Source organism: Fringilla coelebs (assembly GCF_963513975.1).
Source record: "Fringilla coelebs genome assembly, chromosome: 2".
Classification (NCBI taxonomy): domain Eukaryota; kingdom Metazoa; phylum Chordata; class Aves; order Passeriformes; family Fringillidae; genus Fringilla; species Fringilla coelebs.
Window position 1 is genome coordinate 75,649,784 of NC_140029.1, and position 14,116 is coordinate 75,663,899.

Here is a 14,116-nt window from a genome sequence, read left to right on the forward strand (position 1 = left end):
CAAACTTAGACAGTAGCCAGATAAATCACTTCATAAAAGTGATACAAGTATGCTGCATGTAAGGTGTTAACTCCTACCCTCAACTCTCTCTGTGCAGTTAATGAGAAAACTCAATTAGCTTCAAGGCTTGTCCTGTGGAGGTGTGAGACAAACTCTCCATGTCTGATCCAGCCTGTTGTGGCCACAAACTCCATTTTTATTTCTTAGCAAGCTTGCATTAGCTACCTATTTTAGGCATGCAAAATCCAGACCTGTATGAACTGACTATGCAGCTGCTGATCTAGAAAATAAGTAGCAGCTCCTGGATGAAAATTAAATGTACAAGTGAGATCAGTGAGATCCAAACATGTACTCAGTGACTTCATTTTCCTTTGCAACTGAGTGGATAGTCACTAGGAACACCTACGCAGCATGGTGGGTGTACTTCAAGACTTGTGGTAACAGAACATACTTTTTCTATATCACATTTGCATGCCATCTAAAAGAAATCAGGTAACATCATGTGCACACACAGAAGTGAGGGAGAAGTTGTTTTTCTGAATGTAATTTAGAAGACCCTCACATGGGTGTTCTGTTTTACTACAATGTAGGCTGAACTGGGGGAGGATTTCATTACAATCTGTAGAAAGTATGTGTTAAAATGTAATGGCATTCAGAATAAAGAAAGATATAATGGCCAAATGAGTATCTGTAGCAATATGCCATTGTCTGTTCTTTTCTTGGCAATAGTCATATAATAAGTTCTTGTTATATCAGTCACACTATTAATTCTCAGTTTCTCTCTTTACCTTCTGCCAGTGAAAGCAAAATTGATGTATATATGATATTGAGTACTATTTTATGCATTTATGAGTACTATTTTATGAATTTCTGTATGAAAAATGACATTTCATTTTTCAGTGACTTCAGAGGCAGATGCATCATGAAGGATTTTGCAACAAAATCTTCAAAATTCTCTAACGCATTAACCAAGAGAAGCAGAGTGGTGGCAGAGTCCAGCACCAGCAGATGGCATTCATTCCCTGCAATTCCTGCAGCAGCAGGAGGCACTGAACAGTGAACTTGCACCGCAGCAATATAATATATGGGATCATAAGAGATACAGATAGTTAAATGTAAGTTATTTTCTGGTCATTTGACAAAATTTTTCTTTTAAAGCATCATTTAATTTTTTCCATTATTTAAGAAACAGCTTATACATAAACACTATATAGAGATAGATTTGCCACATCAGAGCAGCATGGTTTGATATTCACTTTGCACGCTGGTATAGATAATACCCAGTGGAAGCCAGTCTGTCTGACCCAGTATTTTTTTCCCCAGCAGCATGTTTCCATGGATAACTGATGGAAGAACCTGACCTCTCTTCCCAGTTCAATAGCACTTTTACTGACTGCTCGTCGTGTTCCTAAATACCCTGCTAAGGTGATAAAACTATCAGTCTAAATATTTGTAACAATATTTTTAAAGCTTTTTATGGCTAGAAATACATGACCTATGCTATTTGGCAAACAGAAAGAATAATGGATTTAAAATAGATTTTTTTCCCCTCTTAAACAAAACAGAGCTTTACCCCCATGAAGGTACAGACTAAGGACACACTGGCAATTGAACCACACTAGATTGTTCCAGCAACCCTCTGACCCTGATGTAGGAGGCATCAGGCAGGGAGGTGCTGGGAAGGGGGACCAAATGTGCAGCTGCCCTGACTGCTGGCACCTTTTGCCACCAAGGTCCTGAGGGGGAAAGGAGAGGCTCCCTGCCCTGACGTGCCAGCTGCTAAGACAAGTATTGTAGATGAAAAGAGAGCAGAACAGTCAAAAGAGAGCAGGCATACAAATATAGGCTGATGAAGTAAAAAAAAAAAAAATAATAAAATAGAATCAATTTCATTTCCATTGACAAAATAAACAAAATGCGATCTCATCTGGAGTTTCAGTAATGTGTTTACAGTAACATTAAAAGCAGGTGTTACCTGTTCTAAGAGATTCTGAAGCCTCTCTATTTCACAGTCTATTACAAATTTCTTTTCTTGCCTTCGGTCCAGATCTTCTAAAAGCCGCCTGTAGCTGGCATCGTTAAAATTCTCCACACAGATGGCACTGACTTGCCAGCTATTTTGTCCTGCTTTTTCCATAATTGCTTGAAGTATTGAATAACCTAAAAGAGAAGGATACAATACACTAGTAACACAATCATTGCACTTTTTGAACAGGAATTGTCCTTAATCAATATTATGTCTCTTAACATATGCTCCTGCAGGGAAGGAATAACAGAATATTTGAGTCCTACCTATGGTGCTTGTCATGATCAGCATACAATATGCAATTAACAAAATTTCTAATCACTGGGAGTGATCGGAATGCTGAGCAGTATGGATAATCTTCATATGATTCATACACACACTCTTGCACTCAAGCATTTAGCTTCTCAGATTAGTTTTGTACAGTTTCTGTATCTGGACACAGCAAAAGAAAAATCTGAGCCTCCTCATTCAGCAGAAGTATTTGCATACCACAAAAGCATTCAAATGCTTTGGTTTGGGTTTCTTTTTTTAATAACAACACTAAATCCAAGCAGCTTCTAATGCTTCCTAGTGAGAACTCTTTGTTTAATTTAATTATACATATAAATTATATGCCAGTATAGATGTATAAATAGAAATTATATTGAACTATTTCAGAGCTTCCATACAGCTTGAATCGATGTATGCAAAGAGATTAGAGGTCACTGAATGAAGGGCACCAGAGAAGCATTAACTGTTACTACTGGCAGGATTATTGCTCTTTATCAGTACCAATATTTGGTGCCCCCTATGTTGTCTTTGAGGCTGTTCACAGATGGGAAGGGCAGTGTCCTGTCAGAGGTCTCTCCCTGAACCTGCAGGGCAGTCTCAGGCTGCCCTGGACCACCAGCCTTTCACCTTCTTCCTCCTCTTTTTTTTTTCTTTTTCCACTGGGGATGTGCAGTACAGAGGCAGCAGGGGAGCTTATGATACTTAGGACAGCTTACAAACCTCATCTTGACTTGCTCAACCAACCCATGAAGCAGGAAGCATGTATTATTCTATTTTTCATCCAGAAGAGGAAGAGAATTTGTTTAAAGCAATGAAGATTGTACACCTCACACCCAGAGTTGATGTTTAAAAAACCAAAAAGAACAGAAGGACAGATAAGTTTCTCAATAACACGTTCATAAAAATGACACAATTCAGAGAAGCTCCTCCTGTATAGAACCACAACAAGATTGTGGCTTTTAACTCATTAGCTGGCAGAATTTCCCCCACTAGTTTTAAATTAAAGATTTCACCTCTTAAAAATCTTCCTTAGTGACGTGGTTACCCAGTGGTAGCCTCCTTCTCTCATCAACAAGAGTGTCCCATGCCTGGGTGCAGTGACCCTCAGGTGTCATTTTAATGCACTTAAAGATGCCACTGCATGGCAGGTTCCCTGTAGACGAACTATGAGATATTCCCACAGATTTCAAGAAGAATCTTAGTAAGTTACACTTCAGAAAGAGCACTTTTGAGTGTGTGGCTGCTAACTAACTAATTAGCAGAAGACCTACACCACAATGGAAATCTGAGTTTGCCTCCAGTCAAATAAAACTAGACGACAGTGTTATTAGAATGTGATGTTTTTGGACACATGAGAAACTAATCTTGCAAATCAGGAGTAGCTATTTTTTTACTGGCTCCTATAACATTTGCAGTCTTTGAAATATTAACTTAAAATATAAAATTTCTTATCTTTATGACATTATGCACCAGCACTCCAAAATGAACATTTATAAGGTTTTTCCCCCCAGTTCAGATGACATATTTTAGGTAAAAATACTAACAATTATAATAGATACATAAAATGCAGAACATATTTTTTAACATAAATGAGAAATTTATTTTATGAAACAGAATTTTATTGCAGGAAATGAATTCAAATACTCAATGTATCAAGTATTAAAACATTTCTGCACTCAGCATATATTTTTAACCCGATGACTGTTATTTTTTTCAAAGAACCATCAGCTTTCCTGTTAATTGCTGCATAATTATTCTGCTTTTCCTGTTGCTATATTCAATCTCCTTTTTGCCTGTAATTATCTCTGCAAATCATGACGAGATTCTTTCCCAAGCATTGTATTTCTTGCTTCATTTCCTATTCATTTCCATATATAGACACATATTAAAACCACTCCAATGTTACAGGGGTCCCTGCTTCACTTAACATTGTAACTTTGACTTGATCTGTGCTACCAAGGCAGTCAACATTTACTTAATTCAGCTTCCTGACACTAATTAACATTTTCTTTGATTCAAAATGAATGGCGTTTGAAACAGCAATTGACATTCCCTCCTTCCTTTCTTATTTCATTTGGACAACTTCACTAAGATGTGTTTGGATCAAACTGGTAATTTATCCCAGCACAAAGCATGACAAATATCAGACAAACACATAGGAAGCCTTTTCTTCTATCTTGGATCAAGGTTTCACTTGCCACATTTCATTAGCAACTGCCTTCATTTAGGTATTTGAAGCTTCTGCAGCTTCTTGTTGGTAGCTGGCACTTAGATGAGGGTTTTCACAAGTAGGCACAACACAGCTAAACAGCACTAAGGGGGTATGGTGCAATATTCTCCATCTGAAGAGTTCAGAATCCCTGTGCAAGTCATCAGTGGCATGGTCATCTATTCACTGTGCAGGAACAATTTTTAATATAACAGACTGACAAGGATGAAGTTTACACAGAATGAATAAAAGCATTCACAGGCTCAGTTGGATAAAAATTAGACATGCTGCAGAGAATGCCTATTTGTCCAAAATAATTGGCTACAGCTGACAAGGAAATAAAATTGATTTCTGCAAACATTTTATAAGGCAAAAATATCTGAAACTAACCTGGGATAATTCTCAGAAACTGAATGCTGAAATTCTATTCAAGCAAAATTTCTAATCTTCAGAAAGATGTTTGCACAAGTAAAGACAGCAGACATGAATATTATAGTTGTCCTCTAAAAGGTATTTATTTTCTGTTTACCTGCTGGTTATCCTCAGTTATACTACAGACAGGTGAATGATTCATTTTCTGGAATACATTCCCTCCCATTTATTGTGAAACACTATTTGTTGCATACAAGCAAACAAAAAAATCACTAGGCTAGCTCGAATCAGCTGAGCTGCACAATCCATATTTTTTCTAAACACTATTATTTAACAAAATGTTTAGGACTATGCCAAAATGTAAAAGTAAGCTCTCTTACAATTTTTTTTTAGTTACCCTTACTCATCAACTAATTCAACCTTGAAATGCAGACGACTCATTTATTAAAAAAAGACAAATGGTTGTGCCCAAGCATAACTTTGAAGCCTGGAAATGTGTATCAAGAAGTTCTTGGTCCTTTATGGAGCTTGCCTTTTTTTTTTTTTTTTTTCAGTTACCAACAGAACTTACTGAAAGCTCAACTAAGTCCTTCCCAAATGCAATGACATTATATGCAAGAAGGACTTCTTTTTCCTCTTTATGGGACTGCATTCTGGAGAATTTTCCTCAAATGACCTGTGATGAGAAGTCTGCCAACTGATTTTTATAGGTCATTGCTTAAATGTAGATACTATTAACAACTGCTTAAGGACAAGTAATACCAATTCTACCTCAAAATACTTTAGCTAAAACAGCAAAAAGGCAACCCTGCAAAGATTTTGTTTTCTTGATCTCTTGATCCCTTCTGTTGTCTGGTCAGGTAGAATTGTGATGACATACCATACCGCTATTTTCTTTCTTTTTATTTCTTTTGTCCCAAAAGATAACACACTGTCATAATGCTGGGAAAAAACCCCATGACCCCAACCACCCCCCCCCCCCCCCCCCCCATGAAAATTAAACTTTACTCTATTTATTTCCTGTAAAATGAAAGCTGGAGATGCCTACTGCAAGAAACCAATGCACTGGGGTCGATACTACAGTTAAATATACTACAAACAAAATCTCAGATTCTTTAAGCCTTCTTCATTCCACAACCCAGTGGCAATTTTTAATCAAAAAATGGCTCAGTCACAGAAAAATAATAGTACATGTGCACCTGGTGCTGTAGAGATATTAGTACTTCTTCAGAGTCAGATATCTTCTGGAGGCCAAAGTGTGTAAAATGGGTAATTTTGTAGTTCAGATTCAATTCCTCCTACTCACTGCAACATTCCTGTAATTGAAGTCTATACACAACCTTCCTCCACCCAAGTAGCTGAAACCATGAGAAATATTTTTGAATTTAAAATTTAAGTTAACTTTCAGACTTTTTTATTTGTCTTCAGGCTTTCCCCTAACCAATTTCATTTCAGCAGGATATGATTTGATTTCATTTATTTCAATTTAAATAAAAAGTAAAATTTGATATCTGTATCTCTTCAGCATGTTCAGAATAACTGCAGAGATATAGGATTACCATCTTGACTTATTTTTTCTGCTGGAATGCAGACATTTCCTTTTTTTTCTCCTTTTTTTTTCTTTTTCTTTTTTCTTTTTCTTTTTTCTTGCTTGCTTGCTTTCACCAGAAAATAGTTCAGTGATTAATTACAGTGATATAATAAATTTCAATAACTTTGATCTTCCAGCAGTCTTTTCCTTCTGAGAAACCATTTCCCCAACCCTCTAAGCACAAGCAATCATTCCTGATGGGCTTGCCAGGACACAGACAGAGAAGTGGCTGTTTGCTCCAAACAGGAGCACCCCCCATAATAATTCTTATTTTGGAACTTTTGTCCAGTAACATATTACTAATTTTATAGTAATATAGAAGAGGATGCAATATTAACATATTCTGAAGAGGATGCAATATTAACATATTATGACTGTACTTTACAATGGTTAGCAGGCTAACAATACTGAATTAGTAAGTTAAGAGGTTAATAAACCTGGAAACAGCATACGCAATATATTTGTTATGACCCCAGGCATAGAAAACATCTCTGACAAACATGGGTCTTCTCCAAAGATGGGCTTAGATGGACTCATATGCTGCAAATTACTGAAATTCCAAAAGCCCCATACACTGGTGGAGCTACTTTATGTAAGCTACTTCCAACTATAGGAATTAATATTAGGGTGAGTTTTTTATAAATCCAACTCACAGCAGAAGTGAAGAATGACCAATAAATCATTTGGTAAGGATAAGCCAATATATTTAAAATTCAGGACTAGATTAATGTTGCTTAATTCTAGCTGTTTATAGAGAGTTGTCTAAGTTAATAATCCAAGCCTTCAAAGGAGAGACATGTGACCCATAAAAACCCCAATTTTTTTTGGCTTAGATATCTATCTCAAAGGTGCTTTTTCTTCGTGGAATACTGAAGGAATTTGGACATGAGGCTTAGTAAAAATACTTACCATTTATTTTATCTGGCCAAATCTTGCTGAGATGAATCCAGAAAATACAGTGATGAAAACCATACAAGAAATTTACAGTATGAGTGATGCATGACCATACATTCCACCAGTAACTACAAGCACTCAAACTCATGCATATTTCATTTTTCCTTGTGTTTACTACCTTTTTATTAACATACAATTTTGTTTCAAATTTTGGTCAGCATAGAATTTATAGAACCTAAACAAAATCACTTGCACCCCTGATTTTTTCTACAGTGTGAGCTGGAACCAGAAATTTCAACAAACAGCACATACAAACTGGCCAATTTGTATGACAGAGTGGAAGCTAGAACTATGGGTGTGTTCTGAGTCCTTCTTGGGTCTGATTCACAGAAATGATACAGAGATTGAAAAGTAACACAGGGAACTCAAGAAATAGTTTCATCTATTCCTCTCTGACCCTCCATCCCCCAAAGAATAAAAAGTATATTTAAATATAATATAATAATATGAAGTATATTAAAAAAATCTAGACAGATATCTTTCTTTGTCCTTAAAAATTTTTAAAGAGGATTCAGTCACATCCTAGGTAATATATTCATTGCTTAATTATCCTTATCATTAGGAGATGTTTTCTAAAGTCTAACCGAAGTCTCCCCTGGCATAATTTAAAGCCACTCGTTCTTGTCCTATCTCTAGTAGGCCTGGAGAACAGTTTGTTCCCTTCTTCCTTAAAGCAATACTTTATGTAACTGGAGACTGTTGTTACATTTCTTTTTTATCTGCACTTCTGTTTCTGAAACATGATTCTCTTGGTTTTTCCTTGTGGAAAATGTTTTAGTCTCAATTCTGACAATTTTCCTTGCTTTCCTCTGGATATGTTGCAATTGATCCAAGTTTTTCCTGAAGTATGTTGGTGAAAATGTGATGTATTTAAAAAATATATCCCAGAGCACACACAGTCCTCTTAAATTTTTATCCTCTACAGGCTTAACAAATATATTTTTTATTTCTTCATACAAATCATTAACAAAGACACTGGAAAAAATAACCTGCAACCAGAATGGATCAATACTTAATACCTCTTTATTTGATAGTGAATCTCATATACTTCTTTCTGAGTTTGAATGTGATCAGTGTTTGATAGGTCTTCTAGAAATTTCACCAAGAAAAAATTTCTTTAGCTCATTGCCATGGGTTGACCTTGGCTGGATGCTGGGTGCTCACCAAGCCTTCTATCACTCTTGCTCCTCAACTGAATGGGATGAGGGAAAACGTGGGTCAAGACAAAGAAAGGGAGACATCAATCAGCAATCACTGTTGTGGGCAAAACAGTCTCACCTGTGGAAAATTAATTTATTGCCAATCAAATCAGAGTAAAATAATGTGGAAAAAAAAAATCTTAATACCTTCCCTGCACCTCCCCTTTCTTCAACTATGCATATGGCTGTAATAAATCATTCTTGCCCAGAGAAGCTGTGGATGCCCGATCCCTGGCAGTGTTCAAGGCAAGGCTAGACAGGGCTCTGAGCAACCTGGTCTAGTGGAAGGTTCCCCGTCTGTGGCAGGGGTGTTTGAACTAGCTGACATTTAAGGTCTTTTCCAACCCAAACCATCCATAATCTAATTCTATAATCTGCTTGATTCTAAAATCTGTGGACCTCCAAGGGCTGCAGGGATGCAGCTGCCTCACCATGGTCTGCACCATGGGCTGCAGGGGAACCTCAGCTCTGGGGCCTGGAGCATCCTACTCCTTCTTCTGCACTGACACTGGTGTCTGCAGAGCTCTTTCTCTCTCATATTCTCACTTCCATCTCTGTTGCACAGCTTTTTCCCCTTCTTAAACTCAATATCCTAGAGGTGCTACCACCATTGGGGATGGGCTTAGCTTTGGCCTGTGGCAGGTTCATCTTGGAGCCAGCTGGCTTTGGCTCTATCAGACATGGGGCAAACTTCTGGCAGCTTCTCACAGAAGCCACCCCTGTAGACCCAATGGCATGCCAACCCAATGCACTGATCTAGCAAAATTTCACGGAAATGTAAAAAATTGCCTTAAAATGAGACACATAATTTTTTTCCAATGTCTAGAAAACAAAATAATTTTGTAATTTTATTTAGCTCTCTCTTCTTTTGTATTTTTGTTTCAAGTATTTTGTAACATTTGATGATAAAGAAAACTACCTTTGAGATCATGTTTCTTGCCTCCTTGACAACTATGACCTTGAATATTTTCTTGGTGTTTGAGAGACACCTTCAAAACAAGATCCTGCAATAGTGTATGGCCAGACTTTCTGCCATTCTCTCCCTTAATCCTTTTGAGACTGGTACCTGTGCAGCTTCATCTGCAGTATTTAATAATCCTTCTTTCCTGAGGACAACACAAAGCTACAAGAAAATGCTGTCAACATATTACAACCACTACTTCTTTTTTTTTAAAAAGAAAGTCTTAAGTGGAACAACATAGCCTAAGAAATGTGCTTTTAGGGAGCATATGGGAGGAGGCTTGGCTTACACCACAATGGGAATTCATGATCAAAGATTCAAGCTATGTCAGGTCCCATTAATGCTACACCCACTCAGCAGCAAGATTTTTCTCCTTCTTTGCATTTCAGAGCCTGCAGCCTTCATATGAAAAACACTCTAAAGGTGTCTCATCAAAGTGCCAAGTGATAGAGATAACTGGGAACTTGAGAGTGACTGAAGAAAAGCCCTGGTTTTAAAGCCAGTCTTATAGTTTTGGTAGGGCTTTCACAGTTTTCAGATACCATTACCCTTCCCATGTCACTAAATGCCTTCAAAATAAGATTGCAGGCCCATAATCTTTCTTATGACAAGCATGCATGGAGATAAAAACATCCAAAGGCACTTACTGATAAATGCCAAAACCAAATTTTTGTACTTTGTTAGCATTTTATGAATTATTTGCTTTTATTTGTATATTTTCAGTTATGCGTAGGCTTCAGCTACAACTGGCTCAGGTGAGAGGTCATTGGCTCCTCTGTAGTTCACAAGCACTAAGGAGACAATTTCTTAGCAAATTTTAGCAAATTCTTACTACAGAACTTAAAATGCTGAATTAGAAACTGCATGTAATCACAGTGCTATTAAAACTTTACAAACTATTACCTAAAAACCCCCAGCAATTGAGCTAACATGTGGAATGAAAGAAGGAAAAAAAGAGAAGCATGTGTTACGCTTACCCTCTGTCAAAACATCTATGTAGTCTCTATAAATAAACATTTATCTGATATGTCATCTTGTGACAATCAATAGGGCTAATATGTATCAGTATTTTTAATGAAGAGGCAGAAAAGAGGAAGAAATGAATCCACTTTGGAAGAAAATAAAATAAGTTCAAATGTTTACCTTGTTACTTTTTGCCAAAATTCTTTCTCTAAAACCTATAGTTTGTAACACTGATAGTAATAAATCATCCTTCTGGCACAGTATCTTCACTCAGGCAGAGCTAGTTTCCAGAAGTTGCTAGCTTGCCAACAATTTACCTCTCTAGTCTCAATTTGATAGGATTTACTTTGCCCTGTGATGGTATACAAATGTACAAGAGGTTTGTGTAAGTAGCATGCTAAAGAACAATGTCAAAGGATATTAGAACTGCGAGCTAAAACTCTCAAGAGCTGGTATATCTTCAAATTAGCAGTACCTTGATGTATTCTGGTTAATATATTGTGCTGCTGTCTTTATTTTGGCATGTACTACTTTTCCCCTTAAGGCATCTGCCTCAATAAGATACCTGTGCCCTAGGACAGAACTGACTGTGGGTACTAAATGAAGATCTTGATGTCAGCTCTTCTGTCTCTTTTCTATAGGGATTTGTTAGAAAAGTAGTGTTTTACTATAAAATACCTGTCAGTCTCTGCCTATTGCCTATGTCATTTCTAACACCTGCCTGAGAGAAAATAAAAAGAACAGTCTTCAGACTGAAACAACAGGCATTCATATTATCAGATTCTTTTGAAAGAAGTCACAACCTTAATTCTATCTCCATGCATTTGTGGCCATGTCCATATTTACTGGCAACTAGACAGCAAATAATATTTAGGACCTTACTCCTCCCATAAGTTCTATTTGTAGATCCCAGGCAATTTTTTTCTGATTTTAAATTTCATTTAAGATGTTTCTGAAAACTACATTTTAAAGTATTTACCTCTATCAGAAAAATGTAATAATCCCTGGGAAAACAGGACTTAAAATTTGAATGCTATGATCACGGTTACCACTGATCTGAAGTGAGTTTGAAATAAGTCTTACTATCTTTTAAGCTGATAAATGGACCACAAATTTATTAGAAGTTAACTGCTCCCCCAACAAAAAACCTATTTGGAGAAAATCCTAAAGACCTATGATTTTCGTCCAGCTCCTAAAATGAATTCAGTGCTTTTCTTATGTAGACCAGCATTAAGATGAGGCTCACAAGTTGGAGCAGCAACTTGTGAAACACCTGAAGATTTCATATAGTGGCTTTTATTGAAGTGTAATGACAATGATCATTCCCCTTACCTGGCTTCAAATTCAGTTTTCGGTCCCTCACTGCAAGACAAACATTGAGGGGCTGGAGCAGGTCTGGAGCTGGGCAAGGGTCTGGAGCACAAGGGCTGGGAGGGGCAGCTGAGGGAGCTGGGGGTGTTCAGCCTGGAGAGAAGGAGGATCAGGGGGACCTCATCACTCTCTGCAACTGCCTGAGAGGAGGGTGCAGCCAGGTGGGAGTTGGCCTCTTCTCCCAGGTAACAAGTGACAGGGACAAGAGGAAATGGCCTCAAGTTGCACCAGTAGAGGTTTAGATAGGATATTAGGAAACATTCCTTCATGGAAAGGGTTGTCAAGCCCTTGTACAGGCTGCCCAGGGAAGGAGTTGAGTCACTAACCTGGGAGGCATTTAAAAGCTGTGTAGAGTGGCAGTGAGGTACATGGCTTAGGGGTGAGCACAGCAGTGCTGGGTTAATGTTTGGACTAGATCTTAAGTTTTTCCAACCTAAATGGTTCTATGATTCTATGATGTTGAATAATGCACCTGCCAGGCACTTAATCTTAGGGACTGCAAATATCACTCTCAACTAAATCCTGAAAAGGGCTCAGAATCTGAGTTTCTTAAAAAAGCCCCAAATCCTACATTAAAAAAAAAAGAAAAAAAAGTGAGAAAACATTTTAGTAAGTTCTTTTAAGTATTTCAAGACATTACAAGTGTACATATATATGTCCATAATAATGAGTAAATACCTCTGTATGTATGCATATCCGTAACTGCTTTATATGAACCTGTGCAAACCAGCATGCAAAGAAATAACGAAAATTTCAAAGAAAGGAAATGAGCAGAGACTGCTGATTGCTTTGACTTCCTCCTCTCTTCCAACTCTTTTCAGTACTCCTTTGAAAAGAATTGGCAGAGCAGAAGCTACATGGCTGAATCTCCTTTTGGTGTACACATTTAAAAAATTAATGCTAAAATATTTGACAGAGGTCAAAGAAGCAAATCAAGATGATTTGAGGCCAATATATAAAACATGCCTTAGAGCAAGAGAATTACAGAATTTATCTCAACTGAAATTTTGACTAATTTGAATTTGGATAATTCTGAGCTAGTTCATCCAGTATCCTTTGTCATGCAGCAGAAGGAAACAGGCACCTTCTTGAAGGCAACTCATAAAACCCTCCATCATGTGTCTCACGTACTTTTTGGAGGAGAAGACACTCCACCATGATGGATTTTAAAATGAAAAATCCCAATATTATTATTTCTCAGGTTCAATGAGAACATTGAACACTATTAACATAGTGTTATGCATATGTAAAGAGCAGGAATAAAAGCAACCAGCAATATTATCACAGTATCTGCCACTGACAGGCTTTAAATTTAGTTCTACTATTTTGTATCTACATTTCACATAAGAAGATACAACATTTCATTTAAGTGGAATTGAAAGTTAGGTGACTTTTATGCTTCTCTTGCGGAGGATGGTCAGCTACACATAGGTTTCCTTTGATTATTCTGGTGAAGGGATTTGCATACAATTACAGAGACAATTTCAGTTCTTAGCAGGAACAAACACAGAATGAAGTAAGTACTCACCATATGATTAGATTAATTTATTACATCCCACTAAGGCAAGCTATATGCCAAGAAGTAATCATAAACTCATGTTCAAAGCTCTGGTAGAATGAATATATTTAACAATTCAAATTAAATTTCAGCTGTAGGAAGTGACATTTAGTGGGAAAGATGGAAATGGGCAAGGTATAATGAAAGGTTAACAGGTAAAGAAATACAGACATTGAAAGCTGTGGCTGGCCTGTCTGAAAAAAGACCAGGGAAGAAAATTGTGAACAAAATCCGAGCAAGTTTCTGGTATGAAATATATGTTGATCTGGACTTTGGTTAGTTTTAACTGACCTTGGCATTAATGTCTGAAAATGAACACAGTGACCAGTCAATAACTGCTCCATAAAAGTTAAGTGCCTGTGACGTTTCATTATACAATGGCACTTGCATTGACCATTTTGAAAGGAAATGATCTTAAGAACTTTGTTCATTTTAGAGCTGGGTATTTTCCTTCCCCTGAACAGCTGTTTATTTGCAGAAAAGCACACTCTGGTGTAATCCCAAGTCTTAATGAGCAGAAGTGAGCATTTCTGCCTTGGACTTGCCAGGAGAAAAAATTACTAAGGTTTCAAAAGAGTGGAAACATCTCTTTAATAAAAATGGATGTTGCTTAAATATTTCCATTTAGGGCATCATCATGAA

At 37.1% G+C, this 14,116-nt stretch overlaps 1 protein-coding gene across 3 annotated transcripts in view; it reads right to left on the reverse strand.

The window, feature by feature from the left end:
• Positions 1 to 14,116, reverse strand: part of GRIA4 (glutamate ionotropic receptor AMPA type subunit 4) — a gene marked incomplete at both ends in the record, with an annotated part of 215,795 nt that overhangs the window by 87,419 nt on the left and 114,260 nt on the right. For all 3 annotated transcript variants that reach the window (XM_084226960.1, XM_084226961.1, XM_084226962.1), the window contains one exon: positions 1,976 to 2,160. In XM_084226960.1, the coding sequence (XP_084083086.1) occupies positions 1,976 to 2,160 (185 nt within the window). The remainder of the gene's footprint in view (positions 1 to 1,975; positions 2,161 to 14,116) is intronic.